Here is a 22,582-nt window from a genome sequence, read left to right as displayed (position 1 = left end):
GTAATACCAGCACCCTTACTGGGAGATGGGGTGAGCAGAAACGTATGAGTCATTTAACCTGGTACACAGCAGCAAACATCGAAGAAACTGACTCAAACAATACAGGAGACAAGAGCCACTGATGGCCACATGCATGCTGTGGCACTCCACAGTCTCACATCGGAATGTGTGTGTGTGTGTGTGTGTGTGTGTGTGTGTGTCACAAATAAATGAAGAGTTCCATAAAAAGCACTGTTCTCAGTGGCCAACAGCTTGTGGGTTACTAGCTAAAATGCTGAGAGAACCAGTTATAGGATGAGTCAGCATCCCTCAGCAGCAGCCTAGTGTCCGTGGTGCAGACCGGTATTGCCTGGAGTACACAGCCATTCTCTACTCGACAAGTCTGTGGGGTCAAAAGCAAATCCCTTGAGAACAAGACTTCCTCTCTGTCACTTTGGTCGAGCAACTTGGGTGGGGCCCGGGGAGTTACTAAAACAAGTGCTGTGCTCCAGAAGGTGAAGTGTTTCTCCGAAGCCAAAACTGCACATTTGAAAATATAGACATAATTGACTACCTCTACCAGTCTGCGTCTGAATATTAACACACTTTGTCTTAATTGTATCATAACACCTGCTGCCTGCCTGTCTATCCCAAAATAAATATTAATAAAGGTGAAAAAAAAGTTGTACTATTTTAGAAGAGACTACATGCACTAAAATGCAAGAGATGCCTCCCCCTCATCCACGTCCCTACTCTTCCTGCATACCTACTATGACCCTTGTACCAATCATTTCCTCTCTGAGGACCATGGTTTTCTAATGTAAATTGAAACTAATTTTTAATGCTGTGAAATGTAGAAGATGCCACATAAGCACCGAGTGTCACTATAGTGATCTTGTATTTGGTATGATAAGGAGAGTGACAGTTCCGTCTGCTACCTGCTAAACACAGGCTTTTAGTGGCAAATGTCCTTTAACTGAATAGGTGATAGTTCGCTTCATAGCCTCCAATGTGCTGCAGTTTTGTTGAAAGAGAAAGGATGGCCCTTGCTGGTTTCACTCCAACCATGCAGTGTTTCAGAAAAAAAAAATAATAATAGTAACGATAAAGAAATATCCTTAATTTAAAGGTTTTCCGGAGCTTGGAACATTATTATTTTACCACACATTTTTTAACATAATGTACTTCCTTTAAGTTAGAAGAGAATGAAAATTGATTCAATAATGGAAAGTTTAAGAGAAAAGATTCCTAGGGGTGAAATATAGAAGTCCACGTTACTAATAATAATGCTTGTATTAAATATGGGTATGCTCTACATATCACACTTAACAAAACATGGATATTCACAAGCTGTGTGTACCTTCTATGAGGCTTAGAAGTGGGCCTGCAGAACATGCCAGCACAGTGACAATCTTTCTGTTGGCTAAACTCTAGTCCCATGGTTAAAATATATTTTGTTTTCTGCTATTCCTTCTACCAGACCAGACTGACCAATGTTTGTTCTGAGGTGGGGGCACCACATGTCTTGGGAGGGGAAGTACTGTGCTTAACATTATATCATTCAGAAGTGTAATTACATGTTGGAGACTTTTTAAAGTAGATGTATGAAACTTAGAAGTTTCCTTCGAATTTTCTCAGCCATGTTTATCTAAAAGAAAACCAAAGAATGAAGCAACTTTTACACGTTTCATCTGTACCAAACTCAGGCCATGAAAAAAAAAAATTTTAAGGGGTAAAAAGAACAATTTGAAACACACACTCTCTCTCTCTCTAACTGGTTAGGCAGAGGCATGAACTGAGTATTTTTCCTGCGCTACCCAACACAAAGTACTGTTCTGCACAGAACAAATCGTGATGAAATCATAATTACATTTCTAGGTGTTCTTAAAATATAACAATTAAAGTCAAGAAAGGCGTGAGAAAGAGAGGGGTCACTTTCTGCTCTGGCATTCCAGAATTGAGAAAGAATCTCCTATGTTTAGCACACCCTACTGTAACCAGCATTTAAACCACTCAATACGCAGCTGGCACAAAATGAAGTTGAAGAGTATTTCACTCTAGTGATGTCGAAATTTTTCTGAGACCCATTCTGACTAAATCCGTGCCTCATGCTGAAGGAGGAGTGATAGCAAACTTAACGTAGACCCCTCCGTCCTGTGGTCTCACCATACTGGGAGTTTAAAAATGCCCATGACATTTCCATGGACAGCAGTTCAGTCTAAGCTAATCAATTATCCTGACAGGTTAACATTATTTTGGCATATTACACATGTAGTAAAATGAAATATTATTATTGCTGAGATAAAATCTGATCATATCTTTCTTTGTAATGAAGAGAGGGGCAGCTCAATAATTGTGACAAATGGGAACAAAAGAAAACTGTATCTTTTTAAAAGTAAACTATAGAAACATTTCAATATATACTACAGTGTGGCTTTAGAACTTAATCCATGAAGGCATCCTCAATTCATAAAAAGTTGAATTCTAAAAAAAAATAAATACAATATATCATCTCAAAAATTTAAATATATGTCCAACAAAAAAAATGGTGATTTTTTTTTTTCAGTTTAAGCTGACTCCATATGCCATGAGTCATAATAGCTTATATCATCTAACAGTGAATATTCTGGAACTCTGAAAATAATAAACAATGATCCCAAAGGCCAAAGGAGAAAATACAAAATAAAAGGGTAGGTACCATACCCTTCCTCAAATATAAGTTTCCAAAGTTTAAAAAGTATGTACACTGTATATAAAATTTATTCTAACATATATATGTCAATTCCACAATATTTACCTTTAAATATTTTTTTACAAAAAAATGTGTCCTGCCTTCATACACCTGATGTACTATGATTGACAGTTTGGATTAGGCTTAATAAGGATTTGACAAACTCAATGATATCTTCCCTTATTAAGCTACAGTTAAGATACGAACAAAATCTAATGATTAAACACTTAAGACAGATATAACTCGCTAACACCAAGTATGTACAAGTTGCAAACTTGCTTTTAAAGAAAAATGGCCAATGATGTCAACAAATCAGTCTCAAATAGAAATTGCACCATCATTTGGAAACTCTTTCCATCAACACTGAAAGATGTTATTAAAAATAGAACATTAACTAAATATGCTTTCTTCTATAACGTTACTAGAAAAAAAGTGATGTTCTCTAACTTAAAACAGTGATATGGGCCTATACTGCTTCGAGTTTTAAGATATACATCTGGATGTCAACATAGTGTTTCAGCTTGAAGCTATTTAAGGCAACTTAGTTACGAACAGCAGGCTTCACATTGGAGATGCTGACAGGCCCTTAATTCAAAGGGTGCTACTGGATGCAAGGTTGACACGTTCTAGCCACTCTGTCTACCAGACAAACCATCAGCTACTGAGCTGAATTTGCAAATTACTTCGTCCTGTCACTAAAATCATCTGTGACAGAAAGGGCCTAGCATCCTCGAATAGGAGGCCTAAACTATTTTAGGGTTTTAGTGAGATACACCTGAAAGAAATGTTAAAAATATTTATTTCCATTTCCTTGACACCTGGAAGGAATGGCTATTTCAAAACTACGGAACTTTGGTAAAAGTACAATGATGGCAATTAACTTTGCATGAACACCACTAGCTGTTTTGTTTTTGTTTTGTTTTGTTTTTACATGTTGACTATGAATCAAATAAGGACTTTTTTTTAAATCCCCAAATTTTATTACATGAACAATGCCAAAAGATTCTGTACGTTTTAATATAATCCATTATCAACATCACATTGAAGCACTATTTAAGTTATCAGAGAGCAAAACAGTCTACTGAATTCATTTCTACTTTGTGTCACAAACCTAAAGTATAGGCTCAATAAATATTCTATTAGTTGGAACACTAGATTTCTCAACAATTGTGTCCTCTCGGTCAGAAGCTGGGGGTGGGGGAGTGTTTTAAAGGCATTTACCTCTCTGACTTTTACTAATACTATAATTCATTTTGTACATAGCTCTAGATATGATAGCCAAATTGCTGTCACCACTTTTGAGACAGGGACTTCTTCATATTATTTCTTCACTGCAGATGTATTTCATTATGTTGGGAGAGTTTAAGAAGTCTGTTGTGCTATTACATTTATTTCCAATGCAAGTTATTTTTTTAGTGGCTGTTATTATACCATTGAAATGAAAATCACAAAAGTCACTGTCAAAATTTGAACCTCCAAATATACACATTTTTTTTAAGCAGAGAGACAAAATTGTTAGGAGTAAGCCTCAACTCTCACCCGCATTTTGAATGTGGGAAGAACACTGAAAGTCAAGCCCTATATTAATTCAATTTATCACAAATTTAAATATTACAATATGCCCTATGTAATCAATGGTCTGTTTACCAGTTAAAATAAGAAAAATGCACTCTAATTAGAATGCTTAGCAACAAAGAAATTCATTTCCAAAGAGTTTTAGAAACTAGTTAGAAAATCCAGGTCCAAAATCCAACACAAGTTCAAATTGGATTGCATTCCGTCTCCATACCCCAATCCTTTCTCTGCAGAATATTTGTGCTAAAAATCAATTCAAATTTTAAAATAAACAGTTCAAGATAGTGAAACCCTAACCACATTCACACCAGACAGAGAATTAATAAAGTTAAATCTTCACACTTTAATGCATGGCCTTGCATAGACAAAATAGCTACTGATTTGTAATTTTCCCTGTTTTCTTTTAGGTTTGGAAAAAAGATTTTTGGGTTTTTTGTTTGTGTGTTTGTTTGTTGTTCTTAAAAATAATGTCTACCTCAGAGACAGCTTAGAAAAATTTGACTGATAAACACTGCAAAAGAGGTATCTCATATGGAAATATCATTTTCTACAATTTCACCTATATCTGACCTCTTCACATTACAAAGAAAACACTAATCTACAAAATGGATGCTCTCAAAAAGGAGAAATGTGACGTGTGTGTGTGTGTGTGTGTGTGTGTGTGTGTGTGTGTGTAAGGAGCTCTACTTGATCCAACTACAAAATGAAACTTTAAATAGAATGCACCACACACCTCTTCAATAAGAACCCATTCAGATTCCTGTTCAGAGAGAAGACCTAAAGAGATAACTGCTCCGATTGACCTGGGCTCCTTCTGCCACCCCACCCACACATGGAATCTGAATTGGTGCGTGGGGTACCGGTGATCAACAACTGGGAAATGCAAGGGGCCTGGGGGAGTTTGGCACCAGAGTTTTAGATGAAGGAACTGGCACAATTCCCCCCTTACCTCTCCCTCCACCTTTCTTTCTTTCAAATTCATACTTAACCTGCTCTCCAGGGATGGTAGGTCCCAGGCCCACCCACTAGAGCTGGAGGTGCCTTTGGACTCATCTACCTGGCTGGTTCACCCCCTCCATCCCTAGCTTCTAGACCAGCCAGAATGGACAGCCATCAATCCAGCACCGTTGGCGTGGGGGTGCTCCACGCAAACGCCACCCTCCCGGATAGCTCCAGGAGCCCCAGACTACACCACGAAGGCTGGGTACCCAAACACCTTCAACCTGCTGGCGGCTGCCCATGACTCCCACAGCTACCAGTATTGGCAAGCTAACGGACTCAGGCGGAGAAGGCCACAGGGGCGCACCTTGACGCCCAGGCCGCCGGCTGGAGACACCCACAGCCCTTTCCTAGCAGACGGGACTTCTGGAGGGTTCATCTCTTTCAAGGCAATAAAGCAAATTTACGAATTTTCACCTCCGTTTTCATTCTGACCAGCCAGCGTTGCTCCACTAGTTTTCCTCTTCCTCCCAGGCGGAGCGAGGCGGGAGAAGGTAGCCTAAGCCCTGATCCCCTTCCCAGACGCTCAGTCCTGCTCTAGGCGATCTAGCGCCCTGGACCCCGCGGCTGCCGGGCCTCGATAAAAGCAGGGACCCTGGCGACCCGGCATTCCTCCGAGTAACGGGACCCAAAACCGCCAAGGAAGGCTCCAATGTCCCTGTCCGTCCTGGTTGCCCCACGTCCCTAAGTTTGCTGAGCAACCTCAACTCTCTTGCCGAGGTTGGCACCTCATCCCGCCCCAGGCGCAAGCATCCTTCGGCGCCGGCACCCCGCGGCCACCCAGCCGAAGCCCGGGAGCTGTGGGGACTGCCAAGTGACACCCAATCCGGGAAGGGGGACGCCTAGCCTGGACTAGCGGCCTGCCTCTGTAGGGGAGGCGGGAAGGAGAGTGTGGAATCCTGGAGAGAAGGCCGGGACTCCGAGGAGGAGTACGGGGACCCGCGCCACGGGGAAGGGGGCGGGGTGGAGCTAGCGTCTGGAGGCTCCCAGTGGGCACCTTGGGGCGTCTGGGGCCAAGGGGAATAGGCAGCAGGGGAATAGGCAAGAACCGTGGCTGGGAGACACGAGGGATGAGCAAGCAAGGGAACCTCGGCTGGGATGGGAGTGGTGGTGGGCACAGGTGAGAAGGGGATCTGCCCGCGGTGACCGCGGCGGGGTGTGGAGACCATGGGCCCCTAGGTCCTCAGCCTGGGCCACCACGACTGGAGTCTTGCAGGACACCCGTGGGTACCGAGACCACTGCAGGCAGGTCCCACGGAGCCCGGCCGGGGGCTAGGGGTGGCCAGTCTCTTACCTTGAAGGCCACAGGGAGGGTCTTGTTGCAACGCCAATGCGACGGCAGCACGGAGCACAGGAAGTTGGGGCTGTCGGTGCGGACCAGTTCGGCCGGGTGGTCGGCGATGATCTCCACCATGGTGCGGTTGTCGTGCGGCGGCCTCAACCGGGGCACTGCCGCCGCCGCCGCTGCCGCCGCCGCCGCTGCCGCCGCCGCCGCCTCCTGCTGCTGCTGCTGCTGCTGTTGCTGCTGCTGCTGCTGCTGTTGCTGCTGCGCAGCCACCACCGGGCTCACGTCGCTCATCTTGCCGGGCTGCAGGCTGCTGGAGGGGGGGCTGAAGCGCCGGCTGGTGCTCGGATCTACGGGAATACGCATCACAACAGCCACAAGTTAGCGAAGTGGCCGGGGGAGGGGGAGGAGGGTGGAAATGGGGGGCGAGGAGGAGGAAATTGAGGGGGTGGAGGCGAGACGGGGGGGAAAGAGGATGGAGGTGACGGGACTGAGGAGGTGAGAAATCAAGTCCGAGGAAGCCGACTGCCGGGCGGAGTCTGAATGGGGGCCGGCGGCCGGCGACTAGGCACAGTCGGGTTGGCGGGTGGGGACACCCGGAGGCACAGATCTCCGCCCGGAGGTTTGGGAGCCCCGGCGGTGGCAGCTGCGAGAGGGGAGCGGGGGCGTGTTTGGCCCAGCCGAGGCAAGGGACTTGAAGTTAGCAGCTTGCAGTGGGGAGGGGGGGTGGCTTGGGGCACTGCGTTCTGGGTGCACTGGCGCCCCCCTCCCTGTTCCAGTTCGGTAGTGGAGCCTGGCAGGTTCAGCAATTCATCTCGGAGGTCCTTGTAGTCCCTCGCTGGCCGCCACGGCCAAGCCGAGCACTGCTCCCAGCTTCTGGCGCCGCCGACGTCCGCCTGCGCCTCCTCCTCCTCCCTGGCCGCTGCGCGCTCCCCCCACGCCGGCTGCGCGCTCCGAGTTCTCCCGCCGCCGCTCCTTCCTCTCCCGGCTTCTCCCGGCGCCCTCTCCCTCGCCGCCTCCACGCAGCCACGTCCCTCCTGCTCTTTGCAAAGTGCTCCTGGCCCCCTCGCGCTTCAAGGTGCCGGGAGGTAAGTGGGGGGGGGGGCAGCGGATCTCGGGGCGACAGATCTGGAGCCTGTGGATTGCAGCCGCTGCCGCCGCCCGCCGGCCGCGAGAAGCGCCCGCACGCTGCGCTCGGCTGCTGAAGCTGGAGGGAGGCGGTCCCTGCCTAGGGCATCGGTGCCTGTTCCTTCGGCTTCCCCCGCACCCCCAGGACCAGGAACCCCTTCTTGATCTGACCACGCTGAAATTGAGAAGCCGAAGAGCCTCGGGCTGCTCCTGCTGTCGTTATTTTTCGTTGTAACTTCAAAAGAGGAGGAAAGAAAATTCTCAAGTCCCTCCTTGACGTCTGGACACTCTTCGCCCTCCCCCACCACCACACCCCACTCTACCTCGGCTGGGGGAGGGCAGGGTTTTACAGGATTCGGGGTTGTCCCCCCCCCCCGAATGACACCAAAGAAATGGGTGACAAAGGGGCTTGTCAAAATAGTTCTAGAAACTCAAGCGGATGCCTGGACACTTTTTTCTTATATATTCATTCTTGTCATTGCTGGAGAATAAAGTTGAATTGCTTTTTTTTTTTTTTCTTTTCTTCTTAAGAACTGGGGAAAATGACAGCTTGGTAACTAAAATAAGTTGTAAGTTGCAAAAACGCTTACTGAAAGGGGCAAAAATAAGTAAATAAACAGCGGTTATCCGTGAATTTTCAACCTTTTATTAAGCCTAGTCTTCAGCTAGACTAAGTCTAGTGTCTTGACATTCTTACCACCACCACCATCCCCCCCGTGGGGTTAAAAATAAAAATAAAAATGCTTCAGTGATTATTTATTTATGTATTTGTTTCCTGGCATGGTTTTTTAAGGCGATTTTGGAATCCCCAAAAGGTTGTGGTCGAGAGATGAAGGAGTGCGGGGGGGGGGGGGAGCAGCAGTTTTTACCTAAAATGTGGTTTTTGGAGGCTGGGATTTCTAATGATTAGGTTTTTGTGGTTTCTATAGACACGACTCAGGCTAAGGCGATCATTAGCTGATGGGAGACAGAAGCACGTGGGTGTCTCCGACCAGCCTCAATTTCTGAGCCTTCAAAAACAAATCAAACAATGTGCGGTGCCCACAGAAGCCGGGAAATCCGCTGGAGGCTGCCACACTCCCAGAACTGGGCGCAGCAACATCTGGCCGGGCCATTTCACTTCTTGCGTGATGTTCTGTTATATGTCTTATTTAACCGATTATTTTCAAACTTCCAAATAGCATCATTTACCAAAGTCCCGATGATTCTTAACAAGGTAGCTGACATGGTGGGGACTTCGTGCAATCAATTAAATTTAAAAAAAAAAAAATTGCAGTCCTCCCTTGAAGGACTGAGGTAGAGGAATAGCTGGGTATCCATCCTACCTCCCGTCTCCTGTCTTGGTTAAAGCTTGTCGCATAATCATTAATTGGAGCTTTCATTGCTGGGTGCAAATGCCTCCCAAGTTCTGCAAGAGACCTGCCACGACTTCCTACTGGTTTTTAAAGTGTAGCTGCCACTCCTTGGCCCCCGCGTGCCCACGAGGCCAGGGGAAAAATACCGTGGGTGCAAAAGTGGTTGTTTGCCCCTGTGCAGGCAAGACTCAAGAATCTGGCCAGCACAAGACAAGCACAGATCTCTGTGCTCAGGTGACTTAGAGACCTGCATTCCCTTGGCTAAGAGGTGTGCTGGGGTCTGAGAGTGACTGTGCCCTTTCGCAGGCTTAGGGGGGGAACTGGGGGACACTATCATGCCCTCCCTCTTTGTGTCATTATTTCCACCTCCCCTTTCTGCTCGCTCCACTTACAACCATTCCTGCCTTGTCGGTCTTTCCTAGTCTTTCCAGAGTCTTTTCCCCATTCTCCCCGCAGACTTGAGCCACCTCCCCAAGTCTCTCGGTCTCCCTCTTCTACCACCGCCTGCTTCTCCTCCATGCCACAGAAAAGCAATTCTGCGCCACCAACTCTAACACCTACTCCCCACCTTACTGCTCTCAGCTGGTGGCCTCCGTGTCCCTAGCGCTCCTGCAGGACCACTGAAGCCACTTATCCCAAGGCATTATAGGCGCCCGCGGGTTGCTGAGCTGCCTCCTAAGGGTTCTACTTTTAGTAATGTTTTTGATCACAGGGGAGAGCTCTAACCCTGAATACAGCTGCAGGCCTGTGCCCGCTAGTCTCCGCATCCATAAATACCAGACCAGTTAAGGAAGCCAGGCTCCCTTCCCCAGCTGAGAGACTGCACCCACCACCCACCTTCCTTACACACTCACTTGTCGTCTCACACACTGACATCATGAGACAATTACATGCCTGCCCTTCCTGCCTTTATTGGTACAGTTTTCTTTGGGGACACGTCTGATGGAGAGAGCCTGTGTTCCTTGCTCCTCTTTTGAAGTGTCTGGGGACTACAGAAGAGAGGAGGCCTCACAGGAAGCAGATTGATTCTGAAGTTACAGATAGAAAGTCATTGGGAGATATTACCTCCTCTTCCCAGGAAACCCATCGATCAGGCAACTTCCAGAAACTGACAGACACTGAGAAACAGTGCATATTTCAAATAGGGGTTCTCAGAGGGGGGCTTTTCAACAAGAAATTCTAGGGTCCTTTTGAATCTAAGAAATCCTCCTATTTGGGGGACTTGTTTGTATCCACCATTAGCTGTTTAGTTACCACCACAGTTTAAAGGGAAAAAAAAAAACTTGATGGATAATGAGGCAAGCAGGCCTCAATGGTTGGGGATTTTAAGGACAATTTAATCAATAGTGAGATTATTTGTTTGAATTAATTGTATCCGGTAATTCAGCTTCATAGCTTTCCTGGGTATCCTCTCGCCATTAAGCATTCCAGTAGAACTAATGTAAGCAGCTCTTGGAAGTCCCCAGTCTTGGATCCCTTAAAATATCCTACAGTTATTTATAATGTGGAAATGAAATTTTCCACTGAGTGCCCTAACAACAGCTCAGGTATCTGGCACTGCGGACTTCAGTCCCCTTTCAAAACACAGGCTCACACTCTCAGCTGGAACTGATGGAGCCTGGAACTGGCCAGGTCTTGGCTGGGAGCACTAAACTTCAAGTAGGACACGGTTCCAAGGCCCCTTCACCCAGACTCCCCGACTAGGAAGCACACAGGGTGAGCCTTCTGCTTTTGTGTCTTTGCTGCTGTGCAATGCTTGATCTTACCCCTAGGCTTAGTGTTTTCTTCTACAGGAAAATTCCAAACAAGGGCTGAGGACACTGCTCATGCTGTAAAGTGCTTACAGCAGGGGCATGAGTTCCTGAACCCCACACCTAGCCAGGCTCCCAAAGAAGCAAAGTCAGATGGTTTGTTTGAAATCTGGTGCTAGGTAGGTCAGACCATCTAATCAATCCCTGGGACTTGCTGCCTAGACAGCCTAGCCTACTCAAGAGGCTCCAGCTCAGTGAGAGAGCCTGTACATACATACATCCTACACACACACACACACACACACACACACACTTACTTCTAAGCAGATCATCCACTGGATTCTTCTACAGAAATATTTTTTTCAGTTGTATGTACGGTGCTAAAATAAAATACATTTTCCCCCCTGAAGTTTTAACTATTCTGAAAGATACAAGCACAGCCCTCCCCTGCTGCCGTGTCCTTTAATGGTAAATGCAACTGTCACGTGACCACACCTGGCAATTCTAACTTTCCAAAGAAAGTGTAATGTTAAAACAGTCTTCTTTCTGCTTTGCTTTTTTTTTTTTTTTTTTTTTTTTTTTTTGAGGGGAGGTGGCAGGGAGAACTGAACACCCAAACCACAAACAGAATTCAGTCTTCATCCTAATCCCATCTACATTATTTTGTATTTTGTATACTTTTTTTTTTCCACGATGAAAAGTGGAGAAAGTTCCTGTAAAAAGTTAAAATACTTTTCAATGAACCAACTAATAAAAGTAGGATATCCATTGGAAAGTTATGAGCATCCAAGGCTCTCTGAAGGTGTGTGTGTGTGCATGTGTGCGTGCGTGCATGCGTGTGTGTGTGTGGGGGGGGTTATAAACAGAAAGCTCTATGGAGACTTTGGGGTTTGACTGTATGAGATTAGTCTGGAGAACCAATACTATCACCAAACCGAGCAGTTATCATGGCGGAGTCTGGCCATGGGCTAAATCTGGCCTGATGACTCTTTTGATACTGGCTTATAGGTTGTGGTATCCATGTGAATGCATGTGCATGTTTGCACGTTCATGGACACACTGTGGGGGTATATGTGAATGGCCTTGCAAATAGAGGCTTTAGGTTGATACTGGGGTACCATCCTGGATTGCTCTCAAATTCGCCAGCCAATTTGATCTGAGGATCCCCAGTATTTGTCTCTGAGGCTGGCATTGGAGACTTCCACAACAGCCAACATTTCCATGTGTTCTGGGAATCAGAACTTAGATCCTCTCTCTTGTGTGGCAAGAACTTTTTAAACAAAAAATTATTCATTTTATGTGTATGGGTGTTTTGTCTGCATATATGCCTGGGCAATACTTGAGTGTCTGGTATCCTCAGAGGATAGAAGAGGATGTTGGATCTCCCTGGCAACTGGAGTTATAAATGGTTGTGAGCCACCATATGCACACTCGGTGGAATCCATCCTGAGTTCTCTGGAAGAGCAGTCAGTGCTCTTAACTGCTAAGCTTCCAGTCCCTGCTAGCATTTTAACCACGGATCCACCTCTCCAGCACAGGGGATGTTTTGATGGGTTTATTATCTCTCTTTCATTCATGGTTCCACAAGGAACACAAACGAACACACCTAGAGCTTTCTGGTATACCACGTGCATAAGGTCTATATGTATTCACTTTCAACACAGTTAAGAACTTACATGATCCCAAAGCCTTCTGACATACTTTTCCATTCTAATTTTTAGACAGTTAAATGCTGTCTGATCTGTTTTAAGCTCAGTAAATTTTCCCCATTGTCAGTGGACCTATAACAATTTGCATGGCTGTAAAAAGAGATGAAATGTTTGTAGTGGAGGGCTTAGCATCATAAACCTTTTCTTGTTGTGCTAGTTAACATTCCCATGGGTCATTTTCAGGCACTCATAAGAGTACAGTGTTGTCGTAAAAAAAAAAAAAGGGTGATGCTTGCCATATGATCCTCTGAGCTGCCTTTATTGAGCTCCTACGTAATCGGCATGCCCTTAAAAGGGACTTACCCTTGGTTTGCCTAAAATACCAACTTCCTAAATAGTGTCCTAGTTACCTGAAGGCCAATATTCTAAAAATTAGTCATTTACCAGATTTTAGAGAAATAAAATTATTTTTTAATAAGCCCTCTGGTATTAGGGGTTGGCTGTTAGTCTATAGCAGTAGCAGTGATCAACAGTGGAATGTTCTATATAAAAGTTTATGAGGTTTTGTGATAAAACATCTGAGAACCCCTAAGATTAAAAGTTTCCTGTAGCAATCCAATCATCTTATCAAAATGCTCTCCTCTTCCCCAAGCCCACCAGAAAAGGTGCTATTCAATTCTAATTTCTCTGCCCAAGGTGCCGAGGTCTGACTTCAGACCTGAGAGTGAGCCAGGATCCAGGCCCCTTCAATAGGAGAAAAGTAAACAACGGCATCTTTGGTCCATCTGAAAAAGTACAGAAATCACCATTTTCACCACGTCAGAAATTTTAGTTACAACCGAGGTGGGAAAACAGGTTAGGAAAACACGTTGACTTCAAGAGTCCAACTCTTTTTATCCAACTATACACAAGCAGTAGGTTACCTACCATTCCTGGTGTTTTGTGTCTCTAGGATTCACCCTCAGAAACTGCCTCCACAAACTGGACTTTTCTCAGAAAAACAAAACAAAACAAAAGCCACTTACTTAACCTCATCTAGCTACGATCAAGTCTCATAAGCTATGATTCCTTCATCTCCAACTTTTAGGGATTGCTCTAACACCTTTGGAATGGCCAGACTAGGATTGGGCAAAGTGTTTGGATGGCTTCCATTAGCCAGCTACGATGCTTTCATTTGTTAGATAATTAAAATACAGTAATTTTACTTTTTAAAAAAAATGGGCAGGGACTAGTCTTGTTCCAGGATCATTGTTCGCCTTTGTAGGTTTCACTTATCCACTTACTGCCTCTCTGCTCCAAAGTCACCCTTTTTGTTGTGTGGGAATGGATCTGGTCCCATCAACTATTTCTCTGTACCAGCTGACATCGACATTCATCAGAAGTGGATAAGGAAGAGACCTTGCAGGAAAAAAGAATTTTGTTCCAATTCCATGTGTTAGCAGGAATTTTCTGCAGTGCAACTCACACACAGCTTCTCTAGCTCCTTCCTGCCTCTCGCAACACACACACACACACACACACACACACACACACACACACACACGAGGGAGAGAGAATTACTCGAGACCTCCATACTGCAACAAAGCTAGCCTGCCCAGTTGCCCAGTGCTGGGTGCAAACAGTACATATCCACCAACAGCAGCCAGCAGCCCCACCCCCAACCCACACATACAGCCCATCCTCTGGGATAGTCATAACAAGATTCCTCGAAGGAAAAGTGTTCTTCCAGAATCCTGAAAAAAAAAAAAAAAAAAAAAAAAACTTATCTGGATCTCAGCTTTGCAGGCACAGAGGGAAGGGCTCTTCCTTAATTACCCTATTTTAGCCTGAGGATGGCAGGTGTGTTCTATTAGCCCTCTCTGCCTTGCTTGTGTTCAGTCCTGTGGATTGAATTTAGGCCCACAGTCATTATCACACCACCGGGCTATATTCTCCATCCTTTTTTCCAATTTTTATTTGTTTGCTTATTTTTAGGCAGAGTCATGCTAAATTACCCAGGCTGACCTTGAATTCACTCTATAATCCAGTCATTTGATGTCCTCCTGCCTCAGCCTCCTGAGAGGCCTTTGCCGTCGGGCTCAGCTTGCTTTATCTGTGTGGGGGGTTGGGTTCTTGTTTGTTTGTTTGTTTGTTTTTAAAGATTATGTTATGAGTGTGAACGTGGTTTTTTGGTTTGGTTTTTGTTTTGTTTTATAGCCTACATGTGTAAGTGCCCTAGGTACCTGCAGTGCCCATAGAGGCCAGTAGGGGGAATCAGATACCATAGAACTAGAGTTACAGTTGGACTTCCATGTGGGTGCTTGAAACCAAACCCTAGTTCTCTCCAAGTGCTCTTATAACAGCCAAACCACCCCTCCAGCCCCTACTTTCTGTATTCTTTAGACATTGTTTTACCCTTTTTAAAGTCAATTCCTTATTACTACAGGTCCCTGATATAATCAATAACTCTTCAGATTAACTTTTCTTGCTCTGATTATTATGTGATCTCATTGGACTCGGACATACTAAGGCTTCCATGTTCTAGTCATCAGCATGTCCTAATTCACACTGGTTTCCACTTGGAACACTCCCTTTAGGTCACGTGATGAGCACTTCCAACCCAATATCTCATCTATTAAATGGTTTATCCCTACCTGATAGAGAAGTGTATAGTTAGAAGATACACATATTCGAGATATGAAAATGCAGGCAGAAAAAAAATATAGCTGTTTTAAAGCACAGGGTGAAATTACTCAATATTTCTTCTGGCATTGTCTTTATGTCTTTCATGAAGTTCTAGAGCTAAGTGGAGTCAGTAGCTGGAAATAGATGTGTATATACATATATGTGAAGTTATGTGTGACAATAATAATTAAAGATCTAGAGACAATGAGTCTGGGAATGGGTGGGCATGGGAGGAGTTGGAGGAGGGTGGGAAAGGTTGAGCGTGCCTGTTAAAGTACTCAAGTATGAAGTTCTCAAAGTTTAAAGATACACAAATAAAACCACAGGCAAAAACTCCAAAGTTGACCTACGCCTAGATGCGACTGAGAGCCAGTGGCAAAGAGGGCTCTCAAGGGGACAGAAAAGGACAGTGCTAGGCCCCATCGAAAAGCGCTGCACTTGGCAAGTGCTGCCTGGTTGCAGGTGAACCTGGGCAAGTCTATGACTCTAAGACAGCAAGGGATTAAACAAATAAATACATTGGATATTAGCAATTTTCTCCAAGCTTTTAATATGTTACATCCTCAGTCTCCACGAGAGAAACTTGAAAACAATGGTTAAGAGCTCATGGAATTATTGCTCCTAGGAAATTTCAAGGTCTTTGAAGTTTATTGGGGTTTGCTTATTGTTTTTTGTTTTTTTTTTTTTTTGTTTTTGTTTGTGTGTGTGTGTGTGTGCTTGTTTGTTTGTTTGTTTGTTTGACTTGTAACTGAACTAAATCAATGTAGGGAAAATGAGTTAGAACACTAAAGAACTACCGCTATCTACAAAGGAATGCTGTGATGTATTTGTCTGGGCTGTTTCCATCCCTCATCAATGCCCTGGGACTATGAGTCTCACCTCTATGCACAGTCACAAGAGGAAGAATATTGAGGCTGCCTTGAGAATCCATGCTCTAGTCCTTGCCCCATCCCATCCCAACAGCCTCCTTGGCACACCCAGAACCAGAAGAGTTTCTCTGGGTAGAGCTGGTTTTAGGATAAAGGGGAAGTATGAAATTAGGAACTGGATCCCCATTTAAAATTTTCATACTTTGTTCATCATGGGATTTAAGATATTAAATTGATTTTTAAGAATATTGGGTTAGGAGTTGCGGAGAGGCTCAGTGGGAAAGATTGTCTGCCAATGGTTCTGGAAACAGGAGCCAGCACTCGCTACTCAAGCCTCCCAACAGCAAATTTTAAGTGGTGACCTTATGATTATTGTAAGGAAGAATCCCTCCAGTGTGTCAGATTCAAGGAACTCTTCCAGAATCCACCTGATTTATTCAACGTAAAATGTATTTATTCTGAGGGCTACTAAAAGTATAGGTTGCATCTAGTAGTTTCAATGAATATAGTTTTTTTTTTTTTCTTCTCCTATTTTTAAACTTGCCTCACTGGTATTTATCCTTACGAAATGATTATGGTGTGCCCATAAACTGTAACATGGAATGGAGGGGTTAGAATTCAGTGTGCATTGTTATTGACAGTTTGATCACGGCCTCCCTGATGCCACTGGTATTGACCTATCCACCACTAAGCACTCATTTCAAAGGCAGCTCCGATCAAAGTAAACTAATAAAAGAATGACCAGAGCCAGGACCCATAAGAAGCATAGCATACCTCACAGTCCGCCTTGGAAATGCAAGGGCTTTCCCATTCCAACTGTGTTTTACTAGCATTTACAAATGCAACCATAAAAAAATTTCCTCCAGGCAGAGATCTGGCCAAAACATCCCAGTTAAAGCCATACTTCCTATAGAACAGTCATCTTTGAAGTGTCAGCATCGAAATGACGAAACTGGAAGAAAACGCTTGGAAAGTTGTTTTGCGATTGCCACTGAAAGGAAGAAAGGGAGGGGACATCCACCTAACCAGGTCAAAACCTCAACCGTCTATCAGTCATTCTGATTGAATGTGCATGAAGAGAAAAGTAAATTCATTTTCACTCACTCCCTCCACCCTTGAAATTATTCGATTATATGAAAAACGTATGTGGCCTTGATAGCTTTAATATGAGTTGCTCAATTTGCTGTACTTCCCCTCTGTAGAGGATAGAATTTGAAGTCACAGAAAGAAAAAGAAAATTAACTTTCAGAAGGTTTCTGTTGGAGTGGATCCTTGGCCTCATCCTTTTGAACTCATTTCTTCACAGAGCATCCTAGGAAAACAGACACAGCTACAACATGGGGGATCGCTGGGTAACTCACCGTAAAACCCTGCACAGGTCCCCGGACTAACACATGCTACAGCCTCAGAGAAGTTTCCATGTGAAGATTCTATGAACCCCACAATGCGGATGTGTCCACTATGCCCAACCCACCGTGTAGGGGGGAAGGGTAAGGGTAACATATATATTCTTGAAGTTCAGGACAGTTCTTACTTTTGCCACCAATTCACAGGATTGTGGTTTCTAGGGTGAGAGACAGACAATTTAGACCGTTGAAGTCCAGGGCGAGATGTTGTAGTCTATTCCATGTACAGGCAGTGTGCTTCTGTCTACAGGAGTCTGTAGGAAGCAGGAGGTCTAGCAGATACCATGTAATCAATATATGTTAGTTGATTGAATACGTAAGCAGAAACTTGGGTCTCGGGGTATACTAATCACCACTTTCTACTTTGGTCTGTTGCTTAATTCTGTTAATGCTTTAGTATTATTCGTGTCTTTATCATCTTGAGTCTCCACTGCGAAAGATGCCAAACTTGTCTCCCTGTATTAACATGTGCCCATTTCAATCCCAGTCCTCTATCTGCGTGATCATCAGGGTTCACTTTTAAAAGCTGGATCCCTTCATGCTGTGTTGCTTTAAACTCTTAAGTGGTTTCATAGCATCCAGAATCATTAAGAGGCTGGGCAGGAAGGACGGCTCTTCTGGTAAAGGGCTTGCTGTGCAAACATGAGGACCTGCGTTAGGTCCCCAGCACCCACAGAAAAGCCAGACACCATGGTGGAGATGTAGAATTAATCCTGGAACTCAGAGAGAAGAGACAAAGAGGGTCCTGGGGCACTGGCAGCCAGCCAGCCTAGACAAATGTCAAACTCCAGATTCTGTGAGGAGATCTCGTGTAAGAAAACTGGGTGAAGAGTGATCAAGGAAGACAGCTGATAATCAGCATCAGCCTCCACAGACACTTCCCCACGCACGCACGCACGCACGCACGCGCGCGCGCACACACACACACACACACACACACACACACACACACACACACACACACGAAGGCCTGGCTTCTAGATTCTCATCACAGAAGCAAGCATACAGAATTTCAAATTTGAAACCTAAATTTAAAAACGTCAGCTCACTCATCTTCTAATAGCCTTTGCTCCTAACTGGACAATTTTCTGTCTGTCCTTCAGTGCTATGGCAGTTTGCATTGACCTCCATTATCGCAGCCATCACATGATTTTGCTGTTCCCGTGTGTTTCCCACATAGAGTGGATGTCCCTTGAGGACAGGAATTGACGCTGGTCATTTTTCATACTCAGCAATTAGCACACTGTCTACAATACAGTAAGTGCTGATAAGTATTTGTTGAGTTTAGTCAGGGAGGGGCTAGAGAGATGGCTCAGCCGCTATGACCATGTATTGCTTTTGCAGACCTGAGTTTGAGTCTCAGTAACTATGTCAGGTGGCTCACAACTATCTGTAACATCAGCTTCAAGGAATCCAGTGCCCTCATCTGGATTCGACAGACACCTGCAGTCATGTACTCGCACCCACACACAGACATACATGCACACACATAAATAAAGAAATCGCCAGCCTTGTCTACAGAGGACAGCCAGGACCATCCCACAGACAAACCCTGTCTCAGACAAAAAAAAAAAAAAAAAAAAATTTAAAATGTCAATAATGAGTGAGTTAAAATACACCCACTTAAAATTGTCCTTAAACCTGGGTTTTTAATCCTCTGGAAATATAGAGTTTTAACTGAAATTATCAAATGTTGATAAGACTTTCAAGCATCCTTTTGTTAAGAATATGAATTGGAGCACATGGACTTGGGGAGATAGTTTAGCATTATCTATTAAAACTGAAACTCTTAGAGCTGGAGGAGGGGTCCTTTTGCTTATTATTATGAACTGTACCCGGGCATTAAAAAAAAGTATCTGGCTAAAAAAACAGCCTTGAGGAGCCCAAGTCCAGCTGATACATCTACAACACAACCTGAATACCTCAGGTTCAGGGGACATTGCTGAAGGGACAGAAAGACCAGGACGCCTGCTGCTACATAGTATCTCACAGACTAGACCGGGAAGCTGTGCCCAGGAAATCTCAACAAACAAAATTTGCATAATGACACCAGTTGAATGCCAACACAGATGAAGGACGTTTCACCCCTAGATGGATAGCTAATGGTTGCAGAGAGGTGAGCAATGAGTTTTCTCCAGACACAAACTCTCTGATAGATTTTCCAATCCCTAAACACTTACACATATGAGCAACGCTAAAGGGACGCAATAAGAGGTGTGTGTGTGTGTGTGTGTGTGTGTGTGTGTGTGTGTGTGCAAGCCTAACAACTAAAAAAAAAAAAAAGCCATGAAACCGGAAGGGCACTGGGGGGTCACAGGAAGGGATGGAGAGGAAGAGGAGGTTAACATGTAAACATAGTACACCCATGTAAAATTCCCAAAAAGACTATATTAAAATGCATCTCCTGACAGCCACATGAAGCCTGTATTAGTCAAGAGTCCAAATACACCACTTCATTCAGGGCCTTAACATGCTCCCCAAAGGCTAAATATTCACAGTAAATATTCACCAGAAAGTATAATGCATTTGTATTTTTCATCAACTATATACTGTAGCCGTAAAAATATAGTAACTCAAAACATGAGTTTTTTTTAATTGTATGTATAACATGTGTTCATATGTGTGCACAGATGCATGTGGAGCCCAAGTCTCTCCCTCTATTTCTCTCCACCTTGTTTTCTCTAAACAAAATTTCTAACTGAATCTGGGACTCACTGGCTCAGCAAACCTACTTACCCAGAAAGCACCAGGAGCGCTCTTTCTGCTTCCTGTGCTGGAATTATAGGCGCCAACCACCACGTCTGGCTTTGGGAGGGGGAGTCATGAACTCTGATCTTCATGCCAGCAGAACAGGCGCTTTTACTGATTAGACAACCTCCCCGATCCGCCAAGCTTATTTTGTTTCATTTGAGACAAGGTCTCCTTCACTATATGTCCCTGGCTAGCCTACAACTTGGCATGTAGACCAGGCTAGCCTTGATTGATTCCTAGAGATTCACCTGCCTCTGCTTCTCAAGTACTGGAATTAAAGTTGTGCTCCACCTTTAAAATACCCTGGAGTATTTTAGTCAAGACTTACATAATCTAAGACACTTAACAAGGTATGATTTTAACTTGTATACCTATTTTTCCTTCTGAAAAAGTCAAGTATGATTAATAAAATATATAATGTTAAAATTTAATAGAAGTAGTACAAAAATAAGTTAGGTAAATTTTCTGAGTGACAATGATCTTGTCTATATTTTTTACTGGACGAAGGTGACTTCGAGGTCTCACTCACATCATTGTGGTGCTTAGTTTGTACTCTAAAGGAATGAATCTAAAGGGATGATGCATCTGTTTTAAGTGTCAACTATTACAATAAACTGGAAACAGCATCCTTTGCAACTATTTAAATATATGATATAACCTGTTAGATGTTTTTTAAGTCAAGTCTAATGGGAAAGCAGAAATATACCCAGGTTCTTTTTAAACATAAAGGATTAAATGAGAGTATTAAAGATTATCCAGAACTGAGTAGTCAACGGGAGCTATAAAGCAGCAAAAGTTAGCAACAGCTGGAGTTGCTCCCAATCCAGGACTACAGAAACATGAGTATGAGGTGGTATTCGAACCACAATTCAGAAAACAAGGTTGCCAAGGAGGTAGAAGCCCTGTGTGACCACCACAAGGAACCGTAGTGCAACGTGGCCCCAGGGAGGCAATAGCTGAAGATAGGTTCTGCAGCTGAGTGAGGCCAGAGAGCCTCTGGCTTCTCCCTCTACCCAGGTGATTCAGAGCTCCTCATTTGAGTGCTGAAGATGTCCACATCTACTGTGTTTAAATCTCCATTAAAATCACAGGTATAGAGGATGGGTATGTAGCTCAGGGGTAAACATACTTGCCTAGTCTTTGGGAAACCCTGGGTTTGAACCCCAGGGAGGAAAGGAAGGAAAGAGGGAAGAAAGGAAAGAGAGAGGGAGGGATGAGGGAGGAAGGGAGGGAGGGAAGAGAGGGAGTAGGGCGGAAGTTGTGGGAAGAGAGGGAAAAGGAGGGAAGGAAAGAAGGAAGAAGAAAAGAAGGGAAGAAGGGAGGAAGGGGAGGGAGGAAGAAGTGGGGAGGACTATGTGGGGAGGAAGGAAGGAAAGGCAGAAGGAGGGAAGGTAAGAAAGGAAGGAGGGAGGGTGGAAGGGAAGAAAGAAAGGAGTGGGAAGGAAGGAAAGAGGGAGGGATGAGGGAGGAAGAGAGAGAGGGAGGAGTGGGCATGGGAAGGAAGGTTTGAGAATGAGGGGAGGAAGGAGGGAGGGAGGGAAGGAATGTAGGAGTGGGAAGAAAGAAAATAAGAAAGGAAGGGGAAGAGAGAGGAAGGTGTGGGGAAGAAGGGAGGAAGGAAGGGAGGAAGGGGAGGAGGGAAGATGAAGAGAGGAATGAAGGGGTGGGAAGGAAAGAACGAGCAAAGATTGAGAAAGATAAACTAAAAGAAATAATAAAATAAAGCCATCAAAGAGGGCTGACAAGGGAGTCAGTTGCCAATGGCACTGGGAATGTAATTTCCTGAAACACAGCAGAACCAGAAGGGAAGACTGACAAATGGCCAGCACAGGTATCAACACAAGAAAAAAGTCAGACCATACTTCACACCATATGCAAAAGAGATCTTAAAATGAATCAAAGGCCAAAGTGTGAAAAAAAAAGAACTATGATTTGGGTGGTGTTTGGGGGGCTTTTAGATGTCATATCCAGAATATAAAAGACTAAATAAAAATAAATCAATTTAAAGATTTAAAATATTTGTGTTTCAAAAGCCACTATGAAGAAATGTAACAACTAAGAAAGAGAACTAGAGACCAATATCCCTCATAAACATTGATACTAAAATACTGGCCAATTGAATCCAAGAACACATCAGAAAAATCATTCACCATGACCAAGTAGGCTTCATCCCAGGGATGCAGGGATGGTTCAACATATGAAAATTCATCAATGTGATCCACCATATAAACAAACTGAACGAGAAAAACCACATGATCATCTCACTAGATGATGAAAAGCCTTTGACAAAATCCAACACTCCTTCATGATAAAGGTCTTGGAAAGCTCAGGGATAACAGGAAGATACCTAAACATAACAAAAGCAATATACAGTAACCAACAGCCAACATCAACTAAACTGAGAGAAACTCAATGTGATTCCTCTAAAATCAGGAACAAG

General features: G+C 44.2%; 1 protein-coding gene across 6 annotated transcripts in view; it reads right to left on the bottom strand.

Annotated features, from left to right (window-relative positions):
* Positions 1 to 22,582, bottom strand: part of Runx2 (RUNX family transcription factor 2) — a 306,421-nt gene that overhangs the window by 222,558 nt on the left and 61,281 nt on the right. For all 6 annotated transcript variants that reach the window (XR_007835781.1, XM_051204222.1, XM_051204227.1 and 3 more), the window contains exon 3: positions 6,579 to 6,919. Coding sequence is in view for 5 of the 6 variants with exons in the window: in XM_051204222.1 (XP_051060179.1) it covers positions 6,579 to 6,919 (341 nt within the window). In the remaining variant the exon portion in view is untranslated. The remainder of the gene's footprint in view (positions 1 to 6,578; positions 6,920 to 22,582) is intronic.

This window comes from Phodopus roborovskii, unplaced genomic scaffold (assembly GCF_943737965.1).
Source record: "Phodopus roborovskii unplaced genomic scaffold, PHOROB, whole genome shotgun sequence".
Taxonomy (NCBI): Eukaryota; Metazoa; Chordata; class Mammalia; order Rodentia; family Cricetidae; genus Phodopus; species Phodopus roborovskii.
This window is presented reverse-complemented; position numbering and strand designations above follow the sequence as displayed.